At 54.6% G+C, this 12,636-nt stretch overlaps 1 protein-coding gene across 1 annotated transcript in view; it reads left to right on the top strand.

Moving 5' to 3' along the window:
- The window catches only part of B4GALNT3 (beta-1,4-N-acetyl-galactosaminyl transferase 3), a 79,575-nt gene that overhangs the window by 58,144 nt on the left and 8,795 nt on the right, over nucleotides 1-12,636 (top strand). The window contains exons 4-11 of the mRNA XM_004692543.2: nucleotides 6,362-6,457; nucleotides 6,896-6,986; nucleotides 7,391-7,491; nucleotides 8,307-8,374; nucleotides 9,309-9,387; nucleotides 9,493-9,559; nucleotides 11,747-11,890; nucleotides 12,439-12,559. Of these exons, the coding sequence (XP_004692600.1) occupies nucleotides 6,362-6,457; nucleotides 6,896-6,986; nucleotides 7,391-7,491; nucleotides 8,307-8,374; nucleotides 9,309-9,387; nucleotides 9,493-9,559; nucleotides 11,747-11,890; nucleotides 12,439-12,559 (767 nt within the window). The remainder of the gene's footprint in view (nucleotides 1-6,361; nucleotides 6,458-6,895; nucleotides 6,987-7,390; nucleotides 7,492-8,306; nucleotides 8,375-9,308; nucleotides 9,388-9,492; nucleotides 9,560-11,746; nucleotides 11,891-12,438; nucleotides 12,560-12,636) is intronic.

Here is a 12,636-nt window from a genome sequence, read left to right as displayed (position 1 = left end):
CTCTCCTGACCCGCCCGCTGCTCCCCTCAGCAGTGGATCTGCCTGTTCTTCTCCCCAATCTGTTTCTGGTGAATCCTCTCACCCCCCCAACCTCTGGCCTGTACCCCAGTTTTTGTATGCATAAATAAATAAATCTTAAGAAAAAATAGGCTTCCCAAAACTTTTTCTTGAGCCATTAAGTCCTATAAAACATTCCAGGGAGATAAGAATCTTGTCTAATATTTTTAAACCGTATGCTAACTAACCTCTGTTGAGAGGAGCGCCGGAGCGTGTGAGACGCGCAGAGACGTTCCCCAGCGATCTGTTTCACTTGCTTTAACCCGCACGCGTCATAACTATTCACCTCCTAGATGCTTTTTTTCCCACGAAATAGCTATTGATTGTCTATGAAACCAGCATGCCAGGAACATACACTAGAAAACTGCTTTCCAAAAATTTTAGAGGAAACACTTAATGCCTATGAATAAAAGTTGTCTTAATCATCCCACTACCTTACATTTATATAGTTTTGACAGATGATTTTCCTTCTTTGGAGAAACTGAAAGCACACAAACATTACCTTCAGTACATGTTTATGTGAAGACTCCATAGTAGCATAGTGTTGGAGGTGACACTTAAAACTTTGAGTTTAATCTTTTACAACCTGTCTGCAGCCGAATGTAGTTCCCGAAGGCTGTGGATACAGGTGATGGTACTTGCAGGCCAGTCTCTACCACTCTGCAGCCTCAGTGGTTTTGTTTCCAACTCTCCACTTGCTGCGGGCAGGACTGAAGGAGGCGTTATCATGCTAGATGTGCGGTTGGGTCATCCACCCTGGGAAACAGCGTCAGCCCTGAGAGAGGATGGATTAGCACTCGGGCCCCGCCCGCACTAGGTGTCATCAGGTGCTCAGGCCCCGCGCCACCCAGAGCCGGTGTTCTGAAAAGCAGGTGCCTTCTGGACCACTGGTGCCAAGAGCCAGCCTTCTCCACCTTTGACCACAGTTGGGATCATTTTACTTGCTCACTTGTTTCAAAAGATTCTAACTACACAGCATTCTGCCTTTATTAATCATTCATTTCCCTTGATTCCCCCCTCCAGCATTAGAGATACATGCACACATATGCAAACACACAAAAACAGTGAACAAATGATACCTAGTGGTTAAAAGAAGGGTGTGGCCTTGGGGCTAGATGTTTCCCCACTGGCTTTTTTTTTTTTTTTTAAGATTTATTTCTTTATTCATACAGAACTGGAGTACAAGCCCAGAGGTGCAGGGGTGGCGAAAGGCTTCACCAGGGACAGAGTGGGGGGCGGAACAGGCAGATTGATGAAGTACACTGCTGAGGGGAGCAGCGGGCTGGTCAGGAGAGGTCTGCTGTGCCATGTGGGTCAGCTCCGGAGCAGGGATCAAACTCTCACTGAAGCGGTTGAGGCCAGCTTGCAGAGCTGCGTCCTAACTTGCTGCGCCACCAGGGAGGGCCCCCCGCTGGCTGTTTTTTAACATTAAGAGAAAGAAGCCCACAAAATCCTCATTTCAGTCTTCCCGGATCTTCAGAGAACCCCCAATCCTGTCTCCCTTTTTGACAAGGAAAACAAGGCCCTGAGAACCTGAGCAGCTGGCATGCAGCCCCACAGCTGCAGCCGAGATCCAGCCCACGCTGGGCCTCCTCCCCCCAACCCCTCACCTGTCTCTGCCTTTTGCCATCGGTTTCAGCAGGAAACACACAGGCTAGTGACATGTGTCATTTACTGAGCATCCATAGTGGTGGGGAGCTGTCAGGCCATAACAATCGGCCCCCCTTTCCAGGCAATGCCTCAGAGAGGGGTTAACTCGCTCACTCTTCAAGGTGGAAGGCTGGTACTTAGCCCTGCGCTGCGGGGGAACGAGCAGGAACAGAACATCAAGCTGACGATATTCTCTTCTTTGATATCTCCCTGCACCAGTGTGTGGCTGGCTGCTCTGAGGCCTGAAGTCAGCACAGCAGGCTTGAGCCTTCTATCGGTGTATAAAAGCGACTACAGAGACTGAGCAGAGTACCTGGCCACAGGGCTGAGCTTCGCAGAGTAACTGCTCCCAGAAACTTAGGTCACCCCACTCATTAACAAACCTCAGAGACATTTTATTCACTTACCAGTCAGTATACCAGTGCATTTACCAAAAAACTGTCTGCTATCTAGTCCCCTCCCTGGAAGCCCAAGAAAAGCATTTGGTGAATGCATAATTCACCAAATACAGATTGAAACAAGCCAGTTTTTTGGGTCTTGCAGTGTGGCTTTGTTGCAGTGGGGTCTTTCTTGAGGACAAGGTTGCAACCCAGACCCCTCTTCTCTGGCTTTTCCTTTTCCTTCAACATAGTTTTATTGAGCTATAACTCACATACCATATTGTCCACTGAAAGGTACAATTCCATTGCTGTTAATATAGTCACCAAGTTGGGCATCCATCACAGCTTTACTTTTTAAAGTATGTACTTTTTTTTCAACAGTGGTTAGAATTTGATGCTAAAAGTGAGAGAGGAACACTTGTACAGGGACTTGAACCTGGGCCCTCACATTAGAAGTCTAATGCTTTACTGTATAGCTATGTGGAATGTGAGCCCCTTTCATAGCCAATTTTAGAATGTCCTTATTACCACAAAAAGTAATCCCATTCCCTTCATCGCCCTCATCCCCCCAGACCCTAGAAAAGCAGTTACCCACATTCTGATTCTACAGCTTCGCCTGTTCTAGGCATTTCATAGAACAGGACATGCAAGATGTGGTCTTCTGCCCGTCACTCGGTGTGCACTCCTAAGACTCAGCTGTGTTGGCATGTATCGGGATTTCCTTTTCACTGCTGAATAATATTCCACTGTGTGGGTCCCTACATGTTGTTTATTTCCTGATAGATGCACATTTTCTACTTTTGGCCTTGTCTAGTGCTCTGTGAAGTGTGTGTGCCAGTTTTTGGGGGGCTCAGGCTTTCCCCTTCTCCAAGTCCTGAATCTGCGTCTCATGTACTTTGGTTCCCTTCGTGACGTACATGTCCCATCTCAGCTAATTAAATCCCCATCTATTTAAGTGGGGGTCCTTTTATGCATTACCCATCTACCCTATGGGCTTCTGGCCCTTTCCTCAAATCCCAGTGCTACCCTGTATCTTCATGGAGTCTGTAGCTCAAGGGGACCCCAATGGGAGTACCCTCAAAGGACAGATATGAACAGCAAATCAAGACTGAGTATCTGGGAGTGGAGCAGGGGCCTCTATCCTGGTTCTGTTAGCTTTGCCTGTTCTGTCCCCTGCGTTGAGGCATGGGGTTGCTTCTCTAGTGCGAGCCCCCACTGCCCCAGGAGTTAAAGGGCTGCTGGCCTCATGCTGTGAATCAGAGTGCAGGATGGAACAGTGGAGTTGGTGAGAGCCCACACCCCACAATGGGCTGTGACCTCTGTGGGAGGCAGCACTACTGCCCCCCCCATACCCCCCACTCCAGCCCCATGTCCTATGCATCACAAACTCCCAGGAGGCCAGGCACAGCTGACACCCGTTTGTTTTCAGGTCTCTCTCTTTCATCTTTGGCTTGTACACAGCAGATCCTCAGTGCCCAGAGCACTGAGTCTCCTCCAAATCTTTGTTCATTCAAGTAATTAAGTTGTGCTGTGAACACAAAGGAGGAGGTTATTCACTGCCTGGGGGAAATCAGAGAGAAAGATTTTTGAGAAGAGTCTTGAAAGAGGAGCAGGTGGGCCATCTACGCAGGAAATGGTGCTTTGCAGGTAGGAGAGGTGAGGACGCATGGCAGTGTGGTGTGGTGGCGTCCAGGTGTGTGACAGCAGTGGGGTGAGGTGAGTCAGGGTCTTTTGTGCCAAGGTGAGCTTTTGCCCAGAGGTCTTCTGAGGTGTGAAGTAGCAGCAGGGGGCTGGGTCAGAGCTGAGCTGGAAAAAGTCAGTTCTGCAGGCGGAAGGAGAAGCTGTGGTCCAGTTAGGAGGCTCTGCTACTGCCCCGCCCAGGGAGGCCCGGCAGAGGCCATGCCATGGGGTGAGGGGTACAGTGGACCTCCCTAGTGAGGACCCGCCAGGGTGGCCTCACCTGCCGCACCCATGATTCCATCTGTCCTCCGTACGTCCGTGGACTTCATTGCTGTGTGTCCTTGGGGAGCCAGTTTACTTCTCTGGGCCTCAATTTTCTCACCTCTAAAATGAAAGGGTGGCCACTGCTGTCACTGAAGTTCCAGGTCGGTCTGTGGCTGTGGACAAGCTCTGGAGGTGGGAGTAGCGTGAGCCCTGCCTGGGACTTGCCCTGCAAGATGTGGACGGGGAGAACGGGCGGAGGGCGGTGTCCAGGAGCTGGAGTCTTGCATCCCTGCCAGAGTCAATGTTTCCAGAATTTGCTGGGACAAGGACCCCAATGGGTCAATTGTCTGGGACTGGGGAGCAAGACTCCCACGGACTCCTCACAGCTGAGCCTGAGGGTGCATGGCCTGGCTTGGGGGCGAGCTCCATGCTGCGGAAGGGCCTGGACCCCGGGCAGCTTGCAGCCCTGCACTGCCACTTCCCCTGCCTGCTGCGGCCTGTAGCACCTCGGGCTCCCGTGAGAGCCAGAGCCAGGCCTGGGGAGGAGGGGGAGGGCGCCGCCCAGCTCTGTCCTCCCGCCCTCCCCTCTCTGCCCACCCCCAGTGGCCTCTGGCCTCCGGGCTGAACACAGCTGACTTCTCTGCCAGGCGGCCCACCCTCCTCGGCCTGCTGCGTTTCTCAGCCCACTGCCCTGGACGTCTCCAGGGACGGCATTGGAAGGAGACAACTGAGTCTTGTAAACGGGACTTAAAGAATTTCCCCAGAAGCAGCACAATGTCCCCTTTCTTTCCTTCCCAGAAGCCATTCGCCCAGCTCACATTCTCTCTTCTACCACCCCAGCCCCCCAACTCATACTCTGAGGCTTGAGGGCTGCTGCCCAGAGCCCACATCCTCACGCTGGCCAGGCCAGTTGCCCACAAAGTGCCAGGTCGCGGAGGGCTCTCCTCGTCTCTTCCGGATCCACCTGGGGTCGGTGTTGTCCCAAAGGCTGGTCAACCCATGGCCACCCTTCCAACCACACCTCAGGTTTTTTGACATCTTGTTGAGGCGCTCTTCTCTGGCCCCCATCTTCCCTCCCTCCAAATCTTTTTTTTATAAATACTGATTTATATATATATACAAGAACTGAAGTATAGGCCAGAGGTGCAGGGGTGAGAGGAGTCACCAGAGGCAGAGTGGGGAGCAGAACAGGCAGATGGACAAAGTACACTGCTGAGGGGAGCAGCGGGCAGGTCAGGAGAGGGCTGCTGGGCCATGTGGGGCACTCCCTGGCCAGGATCGAACTCATGCTGCAGTGGCTGGCGATAGCTTGATCGCTATCTGGTCTTCTAGTCAGGATGCCCTTCCTCCTCTGTTTTCCTAAGATTCTGATGCCTCATGGGCCAATGAGGGGAAGGAGGGGCAGGGCCTGCTTGCACAGTAGCAGAGTCCCCGCTTCCCACCACCCAGAGATCAAGGGGGGTTAGGGGCAGGGAGCAGACAAGAGCTGAGACTGGAGGGGGGCGTGATGTAAGATTGTCAGGAGAAATCTGGACCATATCCTCACGCTGACCGCCCTTCCCGAGCTCTCAGCCCTCTGCCCTCCCAGCACCGCCCCTTCCTTCGCCCTAGCAGAGGCTCTGCTGGAGGCCTCCAAGCCCAGGGCTGTCCCCCACCCACCCACAGCAAGAGGAGAGACGGTGACGTCCTCTGCACCCCACTCCCACCGTGGCCTCACAGCCCCAGGCACTGTGGTTATTCCAGGTGAGGCCTGGCGGGGTGGATGACTTTGAGATCCTGGAGAGCAGCTCCGGGGGCCATGGTGCCGACAGGGCCCAGGTCACCCCTGTCCTCTTACCCAGCTGCTTCCCCACAAGGGGATCCGGGGGCTGAGACCACTGGGTAGATGAGGTTTCTTTGCAGACAGCTGTGGGGCTTTCCCCTTATGAGGCATTAGGGGACGGGGAGGGGAGACCAGCAAGTCTTCAGCTGACACCCCTGCCCGGGCCTCCTCCACGTCCCCTCATCGCTGCCACTCTGTCGTGGCTGTCAGCCCCTCGCTGGAGGATTGCAGGCCGGCCCCTCCCTGCAGGCAAAGAGCATGCGCTGGTGCACACGTGCGTGACCGGGAAATCAGAGCAGGGCCTCGGGCCCAGGCAAGGGAGGACGCTCCTGAGAAAGGTCAAGGGTGGGAACAGGACTGGAGGGATGGTGGACTTCACTTGTAAGAGGAACTCGGGGTGGAGCTGTGGGGCCTGGACATCTGTCTCCATGGGGCTCCTCAAGCCCAGGCCAGCAGGAGCAGGCCTGGGGGTGCTGACACTCTCCACCTGCTTCCCTGCCCTGTACAGTTCCGGGGCCGCGCCAACCTGCATGTGTTTGAAGACTGGTGTGGCAGTTCCATCCAGCAGCTCAGGAGGAACCTCCATTTCCCGCTGTACCCCCATGTGAGTGCTTGCTGGGCCGGCCTGGCCCCCCCTCTCTAGCCACCTCCGCTCCTGTCTCCCCATCTTCTGTCTCCCCCATCTTTCCTTGCTTTCCCTGGTTCATTTTCTTTCCTTCGGGCCACTTTCCCTTTGCCCTCAGCATCTCTCCTGCTCCCCTGTCAGGGACCCCTTCCGTTTCCTGCCATGTCTGCACCTCAGCTTTAGGCTCCCATTGGGGTTCACAGTGTAGCTCACCTGCGGCCACCACATACCGTGGTGCTGTTGTGCACGTGAAGGTCACCTGGGTAAAGAAGCCAGTGGAGTTGCCGGCTTCCATTCACCAGGTCACACCCCAGTCCCTACCACTTTGCTCCCCTCCAGGAGAGGTCTTCAGTCCCGAGGGGGCCAATTTCCTCTTCCCTCTCTGGGTAACAGTTTCCCTCCCCTTTCTTGGCACAGATCCGCACAACCCTGAGGAAGCTGGCCGTGTCCCCCAAATGGACCAACTATGGCCTCCGCATCTTTGGCTACCTGCACCCCTTCACTGATGGTGAGGCCAGCTTCCAGGTCCTGTCCTACTTCCTTTTCCAGAGTTAGGTAGGGACCCAGGGACCATGAGCCTGTAGCTGAGCAATCACTCTGCGCTTGGCTAATTAGCCCTGCTAGACCGTCAGCAGGGTGAGGGGAAACTGAGTCCAAGCGAAGTCTCACCAGTCCCTTCCCCAACCCATCAGGTTGCCACTTCACCCCCTGATTTGCAGAATCTGGAACTAGCTTGCATCTCTCTCTAAATCCTCTCCATGATCACATCGTCTTGAGGGATTTCGAAATCCCCCAGAGGAACACCACACTGAAAGAGAATTTAATCAGGAAGACCTAAAAATGGCCTCTGCCCTTTATGCTGATGCCCTTCTTGCTTGCTCTCATCTGGAAACTCTCTCCCCCACCACCCAGGAAAGATCCAGTTCGCCATTGCTGCGGATGACAATGCGGAATTCTGGCTGAGCCGTGACGACCAGGTCTCTGGCCTTCAGCTGCTCGCCAGTGTGGGCAAGGTAGGGCTGACCCAGCTCTGGGATCCTATCCCAATGTTCACAGGGACATTAGCACCAGTACCTCTGTGGGTCAGCCAGGAGGAAACACCCATCCTCTCACTGCTGGGGGGGGGGGGGGGGGGGGGGTTTTTTTTTTTTTTTTTAACAAAAGTTTATTTTTACATCATTTTGTACATTTTTTTTTTCCATCTCAATTGTAATCCCTGTGGGTTTCCCGGAGCCCCCCCCCTTTTTTTTTTTAAAGATTTATTGATTTGTGCATACAGAACTGGGGTACAGGCCAGAGGTGCAGGGGCAGTGAGAAGATTCAGCAGAGACAGAGTGGGGAGCAGAACAGGCTGACTGATGAAGTACACTGCTGAGGGGAGCAGCGGGCGGGTCAGGAGAGGTCTGCCTCTATGTGGGTCAGCTCCGGGGCCGGGAAACTCGCACTGAAGCAGCTACAACCAGCTTGTAGTGCTGTGTCCTAACCCATTGCGCCAGAGAGGGCTCCACTTTCCCTTTTTACAGAGATAAACACAGTGAGGAGAAGGAAGGAATCAGAATGTGACCAGGGCAGAACCCCATATCTGGTCTGGAACTGGGCCCCGCACATCTTGGGTTTTATCCACTTAGCATGGTGCACAGGTTTCTCCCCGTGGGGGTGATGGCTCTGGCAGGTGCTTACTCAGTCACCCCTTAACTCTTTTCTTGCCTTTATCTTCCCTCCCTTTCCCCACCTTGTTTTTTTCTTTCTTTCCTTGTCTCTGCACCCACCACTCCCATGCTCCCTATTTTCTTTTTCTTCCTTCTCTTTTCTTTCCTTGGGCCTCTAGACTGGAAAAGAATGGACCGCCCCTGGAGAATTTGGGAAATTTCGAAGTCAAATTTCCAAGCCAGTGAGGTGAGTAGGGAATGTCATGAGAGTCTCCTGAGCAGCAAAAGTCCTGACTGACCTATGCTGAGGCCGAATCCGCGTGAGAGAGCCCAATGCCCAGCGCACTGTCTGCTTCTGTAACAGAAGCCCCACTTAGAGCCATCTGGCCCATTGCTTCTTACCTGTCCGATGAGGAAACGGGTCCAGAGAGGGGTGGACCATATTTGGGACACTCAGTTCTGGAAGCTCTCGCCTTTCCCATTTTCCCCATCCCTGGGAATGCCTGCAGCTTTGCAGCCTTGATGCTAGCTGTCCAGCCTTTGCTCCAGAAAGTGGCAGACAGAGAGGCAAAGGAAGGCCCTTGCCAGCCCACAGTGGCTGGAATCAAGTCTTGACTATGCCAAGAGAGAATTTAGCCCAGTCCAGAGCGCCACCTGGTGGCCGGCGAGCCAGTCACAGCGCCCTCGCAATACTGATGGGGCTGAGGCCACCTTGCAAAGAGCAAAAGATGAGGACTCAAAGCAAAGTGCCGGCGTCCAAATCCCACCTCTACCACTTACTGTCTTGCTAACTGGGCATTATCCACAGGTTCTGTGCTTAGTGTTGTCATCTAAAACAAGGGCCCACTGAGTGATATAAAGCTCTTCGAACAGTGTCTGGCATGGAGCGACTAGTCTAGTGTCTGGCATGAGCGACTAGGCTCATTATTACTGTTGCACTTGATTCTACCCTATGAAGTATTTTTATTGTCCCATCTGACAGTAGCGAAAACTAAGGTCATGTTGCTATCGTTGGTAGTGTGGATCAGCAAGTTTCTGGGATTCCAGGAACAAGAAGAATGGATCCAGGCGTCTGTGGGTGGTGGGTGAGAGGTGGGTGGTGGGTGACACAGCCGGTGGACAGTGGTGACCGTGCTGGGGCCTGAGCCCACAGCACCTGTTTCTCTGCTCTCTCCTCCCAGCCTGTCGGCCTCACAAAGGTACTACTTTGAGGTGCTCCACAAACAGAATGACGAGGGCACTGACCACGTGGAAGTCGCGGTGAGCATCCTGCTGTCCCTGCCTGGCCTCTGCCCTGTGGCTTGAACCCCGTTGCAGACCCTGGCTTCCTGCAGCCTTCCACATCCGCCCTCTTTCCTCTTCCAGTGGCGTCGGAATGACCCTGGGGCCAAGTTCAGCATCATTGACTCCCTCTCCTTGTCCCTCTTCACAAGTGAGTAGACTCTGCCTCCCAACCCAGATGAGGGAGGTGGTGTCACATGTGGGGTTCAGCCCACTGAGGGAATTTGGTCAGGGGAGGTGTGGGATGGGTAAAGACTACAGTTACAGGTGCTTGGAACATGGGTAGGGAAAACCAAGAGCCTAAAGGAACCTTCACAGATTCTTGAGGGTCAGTGACCCCTTTGAGAACCTGCTGGAAGTTCTCTGCATCCTTGACCCAGAAAGTGCCCTTGTCCACCCAAACATGGTATTTTGTGCGCAGTTCCAAGGGGATTCAGAGACCATGAAATTCGCTCCTATTAAAACCCTCTGGGTGAGGACCCTCTCCGGTGGCGCAACTGGTTAAAGCTCAGCACTGTGACACTGGCCACAGCCGCTCAGTGCGAGTTTGATCCCCGGCCAGGGAGCTGACCCACATGGCACAGCAGACCTCTCCTGTCCCACCACTGCTCCCCTCAGTGGTGTATTTCAGTCCATCTGCCTGTTCTGCTCCTCACTCTGTCTCTGCTGAACCCTCTCACTGCCCCTGCACTTCTGGCCTGAACCCCAGTTCTGCGTGAATAAATAAATAAATCTTTAAAAATAAACAAATAAATGAAACCCTCTGGGTGAAGCCAAGCTCTTACCTTCTCGTGAGGCATCCAGGCAGCTGGCAAAGCCATGGCCAGAGGAGAGGAAATGGTCTCCCCTGCCTTAAATTTGCTGTAAATGAGCTCTTCGGTTGTGCTGTTCACTGTGATTTCCTCAGCAAGACTCCCATGCAGAGGCCCCCCTGAGAAACTGCCATGGTAGGCTTCCTGGGAAGGTAGGGGCCACGTGGGCAGAACCCCCACGGGAGGAAGGGAAAGGCTGGCAAGAGAGTGGGCAGTGTGTGCCAGGAGGCGGGCAGGATGGGCAGCTCGAGGAGGATGGCGGGGGGAAGGGCAGGCCTGGAGGAGGTGGTCCCCTCCAGAGCAAAAGGCCGTAAGGTCACGGCAGAGGGGAGGCTGCCAGGACAGTACGAGAAGGACGAGGAAAGCTGCACGTGAGCCAGAGAGAAGAGGCCCCGAGCAAAGCTCAGGTCAGGAGCAAGTAAGGTCTGGGGCAGGAGCTCTGTCTGGGGCAGAAGACAAGTGAGCCGGGAGGCAGAGCGCAAGCCAGCTGGGAGAACAGGAAGAAGCCAGTGCTGAGGAGGGGCGAGGCGGCGCACCCAGGCCGACACCAGGCGCCCACCAGCGCCGCTCGCCCCTCAGCCCTGTGCCATCTCCGACGCATGGCTCGTGTCGGGTTCTCTGCCAGACGCTTTGTCTGTAAATGGGAGTGATCGTGCACAGCTGTATGGTGCTCAGGGAAAGTAAGTGGGTTAACAGTTTTTTTAAAAGATTTTTGGGCCCTCCCAGGTGGTACAGCAGGTTAAAGCACAGCACTAAGAAGCTACAGCCACTTCCGCATGAGTTTGATTCCCGCCTGCCCCGGAGGTGACCACATGGCGTGGCAGACCTCTCCTGACCCGCCCGCTGCTCCCCTCAGCAGTGTATTCATAAATCTGGCTGTTCTGCTCCCCACTCTGTCTCTGGCCTGTACCCCAGTTCTGTATGAATAAATAAATAAATCTTTTTTTTTTTAAAAAAAAGATTTATTTGTGCATACAAGAGCCAGAGATGCAGGGGCCAGAGGGGGTGAAAGGATTCACCAGAGACAGTGGGGAGCAGAACAGGAGGAATGACCGAAACACTGCTGAGGGGAACAGCAGAAGGGAGGTCTGCCGCGCCCTGTGGGTCGGCTCCCTGGCTGGGGATCAAACTCGTGCTGCAGGGGCTGCGGGCAGCTTCGCAGTGCTGAGACTGGACTCTTGCGCACCGGGGAGGCCAGTGGACTAGCAGCTGTAAAGCGCCTAGAGTAGTGCCTGGCATGTTGTTAAGTAAATACAACAGAAACATCTGTTAGATAAGTTCAACATCGCGACGAGGTTCCAGCAGCGCTGAAGGAAGAGCTGTGCTTTTCTAGTCATACAAAAATGGGGTATGTGCCTCGAGGTGGTGGGGGGATCAGGGTTAGAGGGAGGAGCGTGGGAGCACATCTCTGCCAAACCCGGGGCATCCCGAAGCCTTGGCTGAGCCTCTTCCCTGGGCCTCCAAGAGGCAGGGAGATGGTTCTGCAGGACCCAGAGGTGCCCTCTGTTCTTGTCTCCGGGGCCCAGATGAGACGGTGCTGAAGATGGATGAGGTGGGCCACATCCCACAGACAGCAGCCAGCCACGCAGGCCCCCAGGACCCTCCTCAGGGTGACGAGCAGCCTCCCGCCGACATGCTGCGGCCTGACCCGCGTGACACCCTCTATCGAGGTGAGGCCTCGGCCACCTCCCTGCCATCCATTTGGGGACACTACGCTGCCAGGTCCATGGGTGCCTATGGAGGACATTCAGACACATAGATTCTGCCTCAGAGAGCCCTTGTCTTTGTAGTGCAAAGTCACATGCACACAGAAAAGTGCAAAGATATATTGTACAGTTTCACAGCTGCACAAACCAGTACAGAACCAGCCCCTGGTCAAGCGTGAGCACGAAAGCCTGACCCCTGTGAGTCCTCCACAGTAGGGACAGATGACTACAAGCATTGTCATTCTTACTGGACCCAGTGAGAGACCACGAGCCTACTAGGGTGTCAGAGTCCAGCTCCTCCCACTTCCCCACAAAGTCAGTAACTGGCTGGGATTCCGTTTGTGACAGAAACCACCCGGTGAGGCTTTGTGCTGCCCAGGAGTTTCTCCCCCTGCAGGGAGGCGTGCCTGTGAGCTAGTCCTCTGCCACCAGGGTGCGCCCCGGGCCGTACCAACCGGGCCGAGGTCCTGCTCCCACCCTAACCCTCGTCCCTCTTCCCATACTGTCCGCAGTGCCTCTGATCCCCAAGTCTCAACTCCGCCATGTCCTGCCTGACTGTCCCTACAAGCCCAGCTACCTGGTGGACGGGCTCCCTCTGCAGCGGTACCAGGGACTCCGGTTTGTAAGTCTTGGGCCTGGGCGGCAGAGGGCAGATGGAGGGAGGGCTTGACGCCTAGGCCCAGAAAGGGGAAGCCGAGCACAGACAGCAC

The sequence above is a fragment of the Condylura cristata genome, unplaced genomic scaffold, assembly GCF_000260355.1.
Source record: "Condylura cristata isolate star-nosed mole 26May11 unplaced genomic scaffold, ConCri1.0 scaffold00034, whole genome shotgun sequence".
Lineage (NCBI taxonomy): Eukaryota > Metazoa > Chordata > Mammalia > Eulipotyphla > Talpidae > Condylura > Condylura cristata.
Note: the sequence above shows the minus strand (reverse complement) of the source record. Positions and strands in the feature narration are given on the sequence as shown.